The sequence below is a fragment of the Pleurodeles waltl genome, chromosome 6 (genome assembly GCF_031143425.1).
Source record: "Pleurodeles waltl isolate 20211129_DDA chromosome 6, aPleWal1.hap1.20221129, whole genome shotgun sequence".
NCBI lineage: Eukaryota > Metazoa > Chordata > Amphibia > Caudata > Salamandridae > Pleurodeles > Pleurodeles waltl.
Window position 1 is genome coordinate 1103547245 of NC_090445.1, and position 12685 is coordinate 1103559929.

The 12685-nt window shown below is 40.9% G+C and overlaps 1 protein-coding gene across 2 annotated transcripts in view; it reads right to left on the reverse strand.

Moving 5' to 3' along the window:
* The window catches only part of PER3 (period circadian regulator 3), a 476770-nt gene that overhangs the window by 222833 nt on the left and 241252 nt on the right, over positions 1-12685 (reverse strand). For both annotated transcript variants that reach the window (XM_069240206.1, XM_069240207.1), the window contains exon 13: positions 6876-7004. In XM_069240206.1, coding sequence (XP_069096307.1) covers positions 6876-7004 — 129 coding nt within the window. The remainder of the gene's footprint in view (positions 1-6875; positions 7005-12685) is intronic.

The window sequence follows — 12685 nt, forward strand, 5'->3', positions numbered from 1 at the left end:
AAGCTTTGCATTTATCTGCTGCTTTCCACTGAACCACTAAAACCAGTTTTGACAGTTTTTCAGGAGAGGAACGTTTCCTTGATCCCTTACGTATAGTTGTATGATTTTCAGATCCCGAGTAGAAGCAACCGTCTGGGATCATGCGTGATATAAGAAGTTCCTGGAAACAATGGGTTCTGTCATGAAAAGGAGATGAGCATCTTGTGGTTTACCCTAAATACTCAAAATGTTTTTCTTGATCTATCACCGTGGAAAGTATAGATGACAAAAGCAAAGTTCTCGCAGCTTTGTGGAGGAACCAAGACCAACTTGTGATTTTCAGATTCTTTGTTCCAATAATGTTAGGTAACACTCATTATATTAGAGAGCCAGATAGAAGAGAAGGGACATTATGCATTTCAAAGAGAGTTTGATTTATGGGAAACAAATTATTCTGGCAGAAGAACCCATTAGAGAAATTTAGGACAGGATCTGGATTGCACAGAATCGGATGCCCTCGTGTTTGGGTGGGGAGCATGGTTTAGCAAGCTTTTGATCAGTTGAAACAGATCCTATGTGGAACACACATAGCACAGAAACTGATTCAAATTGTGATCTTGGTCTTTTGTCATAAAATGTTTGGGTAAGGATGAGATTACATTTTAATTTCCCCTACAGATGCAACCATCATGGAGGCTGAATGTCTGATAACATTGCTGGCACTATTATTTTGATTCTCTCGGGTGAACCACTCCGTGTGATATTGCACTCTGATTTGATCAATTACTTATATCTCTTTAGGTGTGCTACTCTGCTCCCTTTTCCAGTAAGAGGTCATCATCAAATTTTTGACACTCCTCGCAGTATTAAACATGCATTGGGCATGACCCAAATTAATAATGTACTCAGTAGTTTACATGGTGGTTTATGGATGAGGATTATTTCTGAATATCATGCCATAATTGTGACTACTTGAGCCAATATCAGGCACTTACTTGACGGTGCACTTTGTGACGCTATCCAGTTCATGCAAAATGGCTCCCAGCATGCTACTGTAGACTGGAATGGCAGTGTTTACCATTTAAGTTAATGGCAAAGCCATGACTTCCCTTAACCCAGTATGTAAGTCACGCCTAATGAAGACCTATGAAGCCGTATGGCAGGGAGCTATATATTAAGATATAACCTTTTCATATGTCTTAACAACAATACTTTAAAATTGGCATTTTGTTGAGTAAAAGTTAGTAGCCCCGTTGGCTAACAAAAGGTTACCGTCTGTCACCCCAGACTGACTAACCCCTGACTGGACTACCTAAGTGGTTCCTTCAAATTTAAATTAATCATGGCATTAAAACTGATCTGCTGCCTAGGTAAAATGTAATGTCAAAATTACATTTCTGCAACTTTGTGGAAGTTGACACTCTTTACCCCAGCTAGTCAAGTGACCTCAGGCTAAGGAACAAAGGAAGTTGCCACAGAGTGAAGTGTTACCTCCTCACCCAGGATGGCCACTTGGGGTGTTAGCCCAGAAGGAGAGCTTCAAAGGGGAAGCCACCTTTGAAGGGCAAATGGTGATAACACTCCCTAGCAAGCTGCCTTTTGTTCATGAAGACAAGTTGGAGACAGGGATAGAGAGGGAAACCCAGTGCCCAAACTGGTTTTCTCGTGGGAGTGTAACCCTCGGGTAGCTACACCTCTTGGGTGGGCTACCAAGCTCCTGGCGACCAAAGAGGTGTCCCAACATCTTCAGGGTGGCTAGCATAGTGCATTCTGGGGTACCCATATGCCACACATTGCAGGAGACACGTCAAAAGAAGGGAGGGGATCTAGTAGCTCATTGGCTAGTGACCAAATGATTCCCCTCAAGGCACTTTCTTGGAATAACTATTTGCACACCTGGCACCCTGCCCCCTCAGATCATGTTCCATTTGTAGTAAGGACTGAAAAAGGACTGCCTAGCTGACCTTGAAACTTCACAAAGAGAGGCTGAGCTGTCAGAAGAACTGCATCTGTTGCACTTTGGGTTAGGGAGGTTTGGACTGTGCCTGTGGCTCCTGGCTCGGGACAAGTTGATTCCTGGTGCCAGATCAAAGCAGTGACTCCAAGGATGTTGGCTGATCCCCTGGAATCAGCTCCAGGTACAAAAGAGCTGAAGAAGCCCAAGCCGGAAAGCTGGTAGACACTGCAGAAGTTTTGCCGCTACCTGCCACCAGGAGCCTAAAGTGACTGATCCTTGACAGCCAAAAGTAGCACCCTATTCTGATGGACCAAGGAATGCTGTCAAAGAGATATTGGTGGGACCTCGATGCCTGTGGCCAAAGTTGACCCACATCACCTGTGGACTAAGGACTCACCACAAAGGCATTCCTATCGACTGCACCTCAATCAGAGCATCCTTGAGCATATTTTCATTCTGTATCCTCAGCATCAGGACACCTCCATTGAAGTCTGTTGCGGTCGACCTGCAAAGTTTGGAACTTGACCTAAAACACTCAGGTGGCCAAGTAACTGACCAAAATGTCCTCTCTGGCCTCCTTGGCCTCCATCCTGTTGGATTTGGTCACCCAAACCGGGCTGGAGTAGACACAGTATTTTCTTTCAATCTTGTCAAAAGTTTACAAACTTTTTGTTGCTCAATGCTTCTTTGTGGGTTGAATGTAAAAGTATTAATCAGACTAATCAGTCTTTCTCTTGGATTAGCTTGACTGATATAAGGATTGAGATTAGGCAATATAGCAACCATAATGCATTCCGCTGCACATTAAAGGGTTTATTCAATCAATTAGACAATGTTCGGTTGTCCCTAACCTCACATTTGCTACCAGCTAATAATAGGGTGATAGTGAAGTGGGAAAGTGTTGCTGGGCACCAGGCCATCAAGGATAAAATTAATAAAGCCCTCAAAGACACAATAATAACACTAGCAAATCATCCCTTTGTGCAGGACAGTAGTTCTGTCATTTCAGATATGAATGGAAATGTGTTTAAAACTCTAGGGAAGTGTTTCAAACAACAATGCAAGTTTACCTGTGCACCTAGTTAGTCCTGTCATACTTGGTTTAATAAAGAATGTACCCACAGGAGGTGCAAGCTCCACTGAGTGCTTGAGAGTGGTAATTCCAGTATTATCAAATTTAGGAGGATGGAGTACAAACTTTCCCATACTAATAGGAGTGGAATACGCATTTTGGGAAGACAACTAAGGCATCTGTTCACAAAGACACCAGGAAATTTTGGTGGTTGGTTGCCAATGGAAGGCACTGTGCACTACTAGCTGACTCTATTTCCTCTGAAAATGGTTCCATAATTTTTCTGGTCTTTATGATCACTCATTCGGGCAGTCAGGTTAGAAATTAGCAAGACAGCTTGTGCAATACAGGCCATAGCAGCTCACAAAGCTGCCAGGTCCGATGGAGTGGCTGGTGATCTTTTTCTCACATATATCGATGGATGGGCTTTGTTTTTGAATAAACTGACAAATTACATCCTAGAAGGGGCAAGAATTTCGGATAGTTGGAAAGGAAAAGTAATAGTGCCTATTTATAAAAAAGGGTGCCACAATTCACCCCTAAATTATAGGCCAATAAGCCTTATTGATGTAGCACAAAAGGAATTCACTATGCAGATCCTGGGAAAACTGGAGACCTGGATTGAGGACCACCAGGCCCTTTCTTATATTCAAGCAGGTTTTAGAAGACGTCAGTACCACAGACCAGATTTTCAGCTTTTTAAATATCTATTGGAAGACCATAGTACTACAGAAGGCCCACTTATATCTAGTCTTTGTGGACTTGAAATCCGTATTTGACTTAATTCCCTGAAGGAAGCAGTGGGCAGTTCTGAGGGACACTGGAGTATCCTATGATCTTTTGAACATTCTAGTACGTCTGCATCAGGACACAGTTGCTCAAGTACAATTGGGCCCGGAAGGTGAATTGACAGAACAGATAGTGGTTTATAAAGGTGTCCGCCAGGTGTGAAATTTTGCACCAACCTTATTTTCTTTATTCCTTAATGATGTGGTCACCTTTTTAGGAGGACGGAGCGAGTGATGGTCCCCTTGTGGCGGGATGCAAGATCACCCTCTGTTGTTTGCAGATGATACCTTATTGGTATCTAAAACCCCAAATGGCCTGCAACATCTGGTAAATGGGTATCTAGCTTTTTGTGCTGATGGCAGGCTGAAGATCATTCTAAAACAAACTTCATGACAATCAGCCCACACAGGTTCTTCAGGGTCACGACCTAGATGGATGGTAAACCGCTAGAAAAGGTGACTGAGTTAGATTACCTGGGAATAAAATTAACAGGGTCCAAGTCATAGTCCCCCCAGATTAAAAAGAGACGCCTGACTGTAACCCAGAATTTTCAGCTATCCTAAGGCTCTATAGGTTGTCCAGAGTCAGGCGTGTATCCCCTGCGACCAAGGAATATGGGACCAAGACAGAGGGAAGTGCACTCTATGGGGATGAGTTAAGGGGCACTGCCAGCCTGACTGCATTCGGAACAGCCGATAACTCCTTCCTCAAAGATTTAGCTAGTCTTCTTAAAATGACCCCTTAGTCCACTACGACATGATATGGGCATTAAACCAATGGCTAACAAACCCTGACTAAGACCGTTATTGCACTGGTGTAGGCTTAAATATACCCCACCCTTGATGATTATTACAAAGCTTTCCAACATGTGGTTTTAGTAGATACCCTAGGCAAGATCAAGTGGATAAGTTTTGTAAAGGTCTCACTAACCCAGCTTAGCCTAGGAGATTTTTGGTCCACCTCCTGTTCGGTAAAATGTTTACCCAGGAACACCCTGAAGGAGGTTTATTGGGCTTTGAAAATGAATTAAGGAATTCTAACCAAGGGACTTTAACTTATAATTTTCTTGACTTCAAGCCTGACACCTTTTTTAGACTTTATCAATCTTCCTAGGGCTACACAATTATATATCATATTCTGCTATGGATCTTTGCCTTTATCCTTTGTCCAAGCCAAATGGAACTACTCAACTATAAGCACTGTTTGTCCGTTGTGCCACCAGCCAGAAGAATCACTGTTCCATTTTATGTTCTTCTGTCCTGACTATGACTGACCTAGAGGACTTTGGACTATTCCGATCTGTAAACTGTAGGGGTGTAGAAAGATCCATACAGCTTTTAGGGTCCTTCCCACAGAGCATAGCCACCCAGATATTTGTGTAGTTGCAAAATGCCTTTACTGGAGCTAGTCAACCAAAAGTAGGGCGCTGGGATGGCATTTTGGGCCAATTTAGGTTCAGGTACATAAGCATTGATCTGAGTTCCGCTGTTTGCTTGTTTGAATATATAGGGGATGGAGCCAAGGTTGTACCTATTCGGCTTACCAAAGTGCAGGTATAGTAGTGAAGTCTAGAAATTCTTAGTCCATTCAGGAGAGTACATAATGTCAAAGACATTCTGATCCCATCTATTATATTAGCTGTAGTGAAAATGGCAGGCCTTTCCCTAGGTCGCTGCGACAGTGTTTCTAGATTGCTGATTGCTTTTCCTGTTTTAGAACTATTGCACTGTGTTTATTTGTATTTTAATATATTTTTATATTATTTTTAGCTACTACTATTGCATAGGATGTTAGTGAAACTATGTGAACAATTGTATGATAATTTGTATGTGCCATTTTATGTTTTAATAATTTGTTATTTAACAAGATCTTTGTACTTTTATGGTTGTGAAAAAAAAACGAATAAAGTATTTTGAATAATATTAATACCTTGTAAAATCTGTATCTCCAAAACCCTCTGGTGGATTTTTCTCATCAAGGTCTCTAAAGATTCATGAAAACATACCCTATTTTGTATGAATTGGTGTCCTAGTTCTTTCGTGTTGTTTGACTTTCTTGTTTTGTTGTTTCGTACTGTTAAATGCTAAGTTCCTTTGATGAGCTTTTCTGCTCGAAGCCAGAGCTACCCAGCTTTGAGCTAAAGGTGATACAAACGAGCCTGACTGGACCCAAGACAGTTTTGTAACTGTATGGCACGATATTGACCCATAGCCATGTTATATAATACACCCAATTATCCCAAGCTTCCTCTCTGTCTGGCCTTCTGAGGTTTATGTTGGTGGTGGAGAAAGAGTGATCTCCGCTGTCAACATAGTGAAGGTCCACCTGACACTAAACAAGGCAGGCGGACCTTTAGTTTGATAGAGACGGTACTCTGTTGCCTTAGCAACAGAGTAGCTTTTTTGACAAACTCTATATTGGGCCCTAAGCCCTAAACAAGCCTAGAGAATACTGGAAGTCTTGGGAGGAAGGTGAAGAGAATTTAAATGGAGTTGCAGTTGACAACGCTTAAAAATACAAAAGAAAGAAGTTGTAGAACAAAACAAGAAGCTGTTGTACTGGACGCAAGGTTGCCTATCAATAGTTTATTCACAAGGTGGTACTAATCCAATTTGCAAACCAGGGATGACCAATTTGTACATCAAGGTCACGTTTGGTTTACTCTATTGCCTCCTTTCTTCTTCTTTCATGTGAAATGCCATGGCAATGACTGTTTTTACATATATTCTATTAGTTTTGCTGTCAATAAAAAGAACAAAGCATAAAGCTTTATTGAAAACCTGCATTTCATCATATTGCGTTATCAAATAAATAATGGATGACTAACCCTTTCCATTAATGTTTGCCAAGAGCAGATAGTGGCACATCGCAATTGAAACTAGATTTTGATTGGTAATAATAACAAAAATAAAATGTTACCTTCTTTATAATTACTACAGCAACGTACGCAACAACAATTAGCCCTAACAACAACTGCTGACGATTTCACAGCATATATTTTTTTTAAAACATCATTTTTCATATCACAAATTAATTTACCTCTAATCTAAAATTAAAAAATACTTTTGTTGGGCTTACTGGTTCTCTTTGGATTTCTTCCACGCAGTTTCCATTTGAGTCGCTTGACGATGCTATGCTAATATAATGTTCATAGGAACCATTGCTTCCAAAACTACCGTAACCACTAGATCCATTTTTATGAACAGGCTGAAAGAATTGAAAAACAAAAATTAATGACAGTGAAAATTAAAATTAGAAATTCATAAATTTACGCCAATTAAATAGTTGATACTTTATAAAATACTAAAAGACAGGTATCCTCAGAATGATTTGTGTGAGCAGTAGTGATGAATCATACAGAATATAGTGTAGACAATGAGTAGCCTCAAGTAAAGTTACTAATGGACCTGTAAACGTACAGAAAAATCTAAGTTCACCTTTGTGAATCAGGTGCTGTGAATAAGGCCCACAGGGTCTGGTTCACAAAGGTCAACTTACACTTTGTAGTAACTTTACTACTTTACAAACTGAGAGTGCAATTTTACTGCAAATTTTTCTAGCAGTAAGATTGCACTTGTAGTTTGTTAATACTAACAAGTAGCAAAGCTGCTACAGCAAGTGTAAACTTACACAAAAGTGAATTTTTGAATCAGGCCCTAAGTTTGACATTGGCTGTGTATAACGTTTTATAGTAGACTTAGAACGTGGACTCACTGTCTTTTTGATCCCGAGTCATTTTTTACTGTATGGGATAATAAATGACCAAATTCACTTTAGTGCCTACCGTTTCTACTCACCATACAATGACAAGCATACTGCCAATTCTTTGCCAAGTTGTATAAATATTACAAAGTTTCAATACTTGCTGTTTCACTTCACTGCTGGTTAGCAATGTACAAAGTTCTTGCTTTTGCTTGATATTTAGCATTTTTTTTTACAATCTCCGAGACTGGTGCTTTCAAATTGGTTCTTTATACAAGACTTTGTCCACATTTACCATTTTTAGTGAGAAGGTCTGTATGGGGAATGAGGTGATGATTTTACTCTGATAGTGGTCTTAAACACCCCACAGGTTTTGGGCCAAGTAGAATTCTGGTTTCTCTTTATAAAATATCTTTTATGTTTCTTCCCATTTTCTATGACAGAGAATCGGATGGTAGAGCCAGGTCCACACTTAGGCCCTCATTATGACACTGGCGGATGGTGGTATTTTGGCCAACAGGCTGGCGGTACCTCTCTCCAAAATATGACATTGGCGGTTTGGCTCAAACCAAACCGGCAATGTACCACTCCGTCCGCAAGGGCGGTAAAAGCCGCCAAGCTGGAGACTTCAGTCTCCAGCCATGCGGCCATCACTGTTCCACCTGTAGGATTATGTCCCCACCTATCACCATGGTATTCGTGGCTTTCTTACCACCAAGAAAACCATGGCGGTAGGCACTATCAGTGCCAGGGAATTCCTTCCCTGACACTGATAAGGGTCTCCGCTGACCCCCTCCCCAGTGTCCTCCCCCATCCCCACCCTACATGCACCAACATACACACACTTATACCCACATGCACACACTTATACCCACATTCACCCACACATGCATACATACATTCACACACATCCACACACGCTGACACACATACAAGCACCTATGCATTCACACACCACAACATGCACGCACACACGCATTGCACACGCCACACACCTGCATGCACACACAAACATACACCCACACTCCCGCACACACACAACACCCCCACCCCCTCCCCTGTCGGAGCACCCAACTTACCTGCTTGCAGGAGGTCATCCGGCAGGAGGCGGGACGTGGCGCTGCTGCCAGCAGCAGTGTCTACCAGCAGAACACCACCAGGCTGTATCATGGGTCATGATACGATCTGCAGCGGTCTACTGCGTGGCATGGCCGCACCATGGCCGCAGCTGGAATTCCGCCATCCTTATGGTGGAATTCCTGCTACGGTCATAATATGGCAGACGGCAGGTAGCCGCGGCGACGGTGTTTTGGCAGCCGTCGCCGCGGCGGTAGGTGGTCATTACCGCCAATGACATAATAAGGGCCTTAATGTTTTTGATTATTTTTCTCCCTGACTATAGTTGTATCACTACCTAAAATACATACAGATGACTGGTTGTGTAGGTATAAGGTAGCTACCAACCTCTGACCATGTTAGAGGATTGATATTGAAGTGAGAAAAAACATTCATGAATAGAACTGTAGGAGATGAACCTGCAATCTCACACTTTCAAGGGCCACCCATATTCTAAAGATGTGAGGGACTGATTTAGGGCTTTATGAATGGGTTGTCCTATGTACTATGTTATCCTATGTACTATCTATTCTAATACACTTGTAATAAGACGGACGACTGGATAGCTGTTACACTGTGACAGAGTAACCAATCTACATAACTCTAAATCAGGTCCTATTTTAGGAAATAGGCCGTGTAGATCTACCCCTACTGTTTATTTTGAAGGCCTGTCTAAATATATATTTATGAGGGCATTTCTGCTACATCCCTACACGAAGAACATCTACCAGTTTGAAAGAGTTGCATCCAAAAATACTGGACCTGCATTCTAGGTAACTTGAACATCATCAATTAGAGGAAGTGAGGGATGGTAGCTGCTAACCATGACTTGCCCTTTTATCCCCCTGGCATTGCTTTTGCTCCATGTGTTTTCAGATGTCATGAAGGCAGCAGTGTGAAAAGAACGTAATGAGAACAATATACTGGTGTAGTTTCTACTTCTTGCCTGCCATCTACCCCCTCAGCAGCAAATAGAGGATGTTCAGGGTTATGCGGGAAATACTGGGTCAACTATCTTATGTGACAATGTGGCCAAAGCCCTTGTAGAAATGTTAATTATCCCTGGCATTTTGATGGATTGCCTTCCATGATCCAACCACTCACATCTATCCATCTGCCTAAAGACTACATAGTAGAAGAGAGCAAAACCTTTCTCTATGACTATATCATTATTGCAACTTCTCAAAATATATTGTTTGCCCTGCTATGAGTGTAAGAAAGACATGCAGGCATACTGCCTGCAAAGTTTACTCTAATGACAGGAAGTACTAATTTCTTCCTTTTTGCGATACAGTATTATATTAAAACATTAAAATATTATTCTTGCATGTAGTTTCACCATCTGCAGTTGGTCTCTTGGTACGAAATACAGGACATGTCTTAACTAGCTGACATAAGAAACCTATTAAGACTAAAAAAGAGATCCCTTAGAACTATCATAAAGGTCAAAATATTCACTGTGAATCTCTGGCAAGTATATCATCTCAGACCCAGTTTCCTTAAAAATACAATACACATTTATTTGTTGGGTGTTTGCAGCAAACCTATGTAAATATCATCTCACATCACGCTGCAACTAATGGGCATTGGCAATGACATGCAGTCAAAGCAGTTGAGGAGGGTAATGGAGTAAAGGAGAACAGAAAAGAAAAGAGACAAGAATAAGTAAGATTAGAAAGTGGTATTTCAGACTCCAATGCAGAATAGATATGTCCTGAGGTAACATGAGAAGCAGGTGAAATTCTCTTCCTCAAAAGCACAGAAGGATCATGCTTTGTAAAGTGGCTTTGGGACTCTAAATCTGCATATTTCAACCCCATACCACTCATTTACATTGCTCAAGAATCCTGGAATTACAAGGTATACAGAGTTGATTTATCTGAGTTTTCTGGCAAGCATTTATCTCCTGATGAGACCTTAAAGGAAGTTGTGTCCTTTTTTGTGAACAGACTTGTGGGGGAGAAAGTGTTTGTTGAAGCTGATGCTAGAAAAGATAGGGATCCAAGTACTGTCTACGAAGACTTGTGAGGTGTGGCGATATGGCCTAAGGTTGAAAATTAATTTTGTGTAGCAGTTCTGAATGGATTGCAAATTGGATAAAGGATACTGTCAAGACCCATAGAGCAGGAGTTCAGATATCCAATCTAGAGGAGATGATGGGTCCTGATGATAAAAACGTAATGGCTTCCAAGGAATGAGGGAATGAGGTTGTATTCTAGCTTGGTAGGGCAGTTGGAATCACTAATTAGAAAACTGATTTCTCTTCTAGCTGAGAGACTGTCATTGAAGAGGATACCAAGGTTATGATCTGATACAAGTAGGGATGGCAAATTACCGATTTCAGCTGATCAGAATCAGAGAAACAGCTAAAGGAAGAATCCTTTCATGCTGGGCAACAAAGAAAAGTATTTATGATGAGAAAAATGGTCTTCAAACATTTTGATACCGCCCCCCATCACGTAAAGCAATTATATTGGGTACCTCCACCAACATGGGCAAATACATGTTCTCACTATTAGTTAATAAAATGTTTAATACTTCAAGCAAAGTATATATTTTAGTAGTGTTTGCAGGCACACCTTTTAACAAATATAGACAACACAAAGATGTAGTAGCTCTTTCAGTTTATTATAGCTAGATGCTAATTAGCCTCACATGAAATACAACATTCCCCCAAATTTAGTCATAGCCTTTTCAGTAAAAATCATTTAACATGCTGGTCTCTTTGTATCCATATTTAGAAAGTTAACAGAAAAACTACAAGTTCAAAAATGCAAGGTGCTTCTAGTTAAAACACCAGGACGGGCTAATTGTATTTCACATGACTTGGGGCTACTTGTCAGCTATAAGCACATTTACAATTTTAAACATCACATATTACAAATACATAATTGCCAACATGCTATTTTCAGACTTGTCTCTGTAAAAATTATACTACAAAGGAAGTGAGATTTTAGTATTATTTTATATTCTATTTAACACCTACTCCCATCCAGTCCAGTAAAGGGCTCACAAAAGACAGTTACTGATGGCCCATTACATAAGAACTTACAGTTGCTCTGTCTTCTTTCCCTACAGGCTACCCCTCAGTTTGGATACTGCTGGACTAGCATTACCTGCAGTTTTGATCTTGCTCTAGAATGTCTCCAACACACCGCCACTGTTTATTATTCAGGTACATAAAACTTGAGGTTGAACTGTTTTAAGGCTTTGGTGCAGAACATTGTAGGTATAAAAGAGGAATGTAGCAAGTGAGGAGTCAGTGAAACTCCAAATTCGCTGTTTGGCCAAGAGACACCAAGCAGCCAATCCTTGATACAATGAATTGAAAAGGAAAGAGTTCAAAATATCCTGCATCTCATAATGAACCAATGCCTTAACTAGTCTACCAGAACTTTGTGATCCACCCTGTTTCAACAAGGTCCACCAATGCAAAATGAGGAATTAGGTAAATTAATAATATTAAATTATTTGATCACACGCTCACTAACATCTGGAAGAGTGCATTTAGTCCTCTACCTAAGAGTGAAGGTGGGCTGGAGTCAGCTCCAGTAGGTGGCTTTCTTAAAATCAACTTTGAAGTTGGCTCATTGCAAGTTTCTCCGTGAGAATACAAAAAACGTTTTTCAACGGGTGGAAGTTATCAGAGAATTTGGTTTAGGCAGGCGATGTTTTAGTAGATGAATGAAAATTACCTGTTTCTGTCTTCATCAAAAGGGTCCTTATTGGCAGTTTTGTTAAGGACAAAGATAAAGTCCTAGCTAAAACATTAGTGTTGGAAATAGCCCTTTCTGCAGGGTCATCCCCAAACGTTTTGCCTTCCTCCTGCTATTTTTCTGACAGGTTTTGTTGGTTTTAAGACTCTGGGCACTTTACCGCTGCTAAACAGTCTAAAAGTGCATGTTCTCTCTCCTCTAAACATGGCAACATTGGCGTTATCACAATTGTCATATTTAATTTACTTGAAAGTCCCTAGTAAAGTGCACTACATGTGCGCAGTACCTGTAAGTTAAATTCTACTAGTGGGTCTGCTGCACGGATTGTGCCACCCACTACTGTAGCACTTTGAA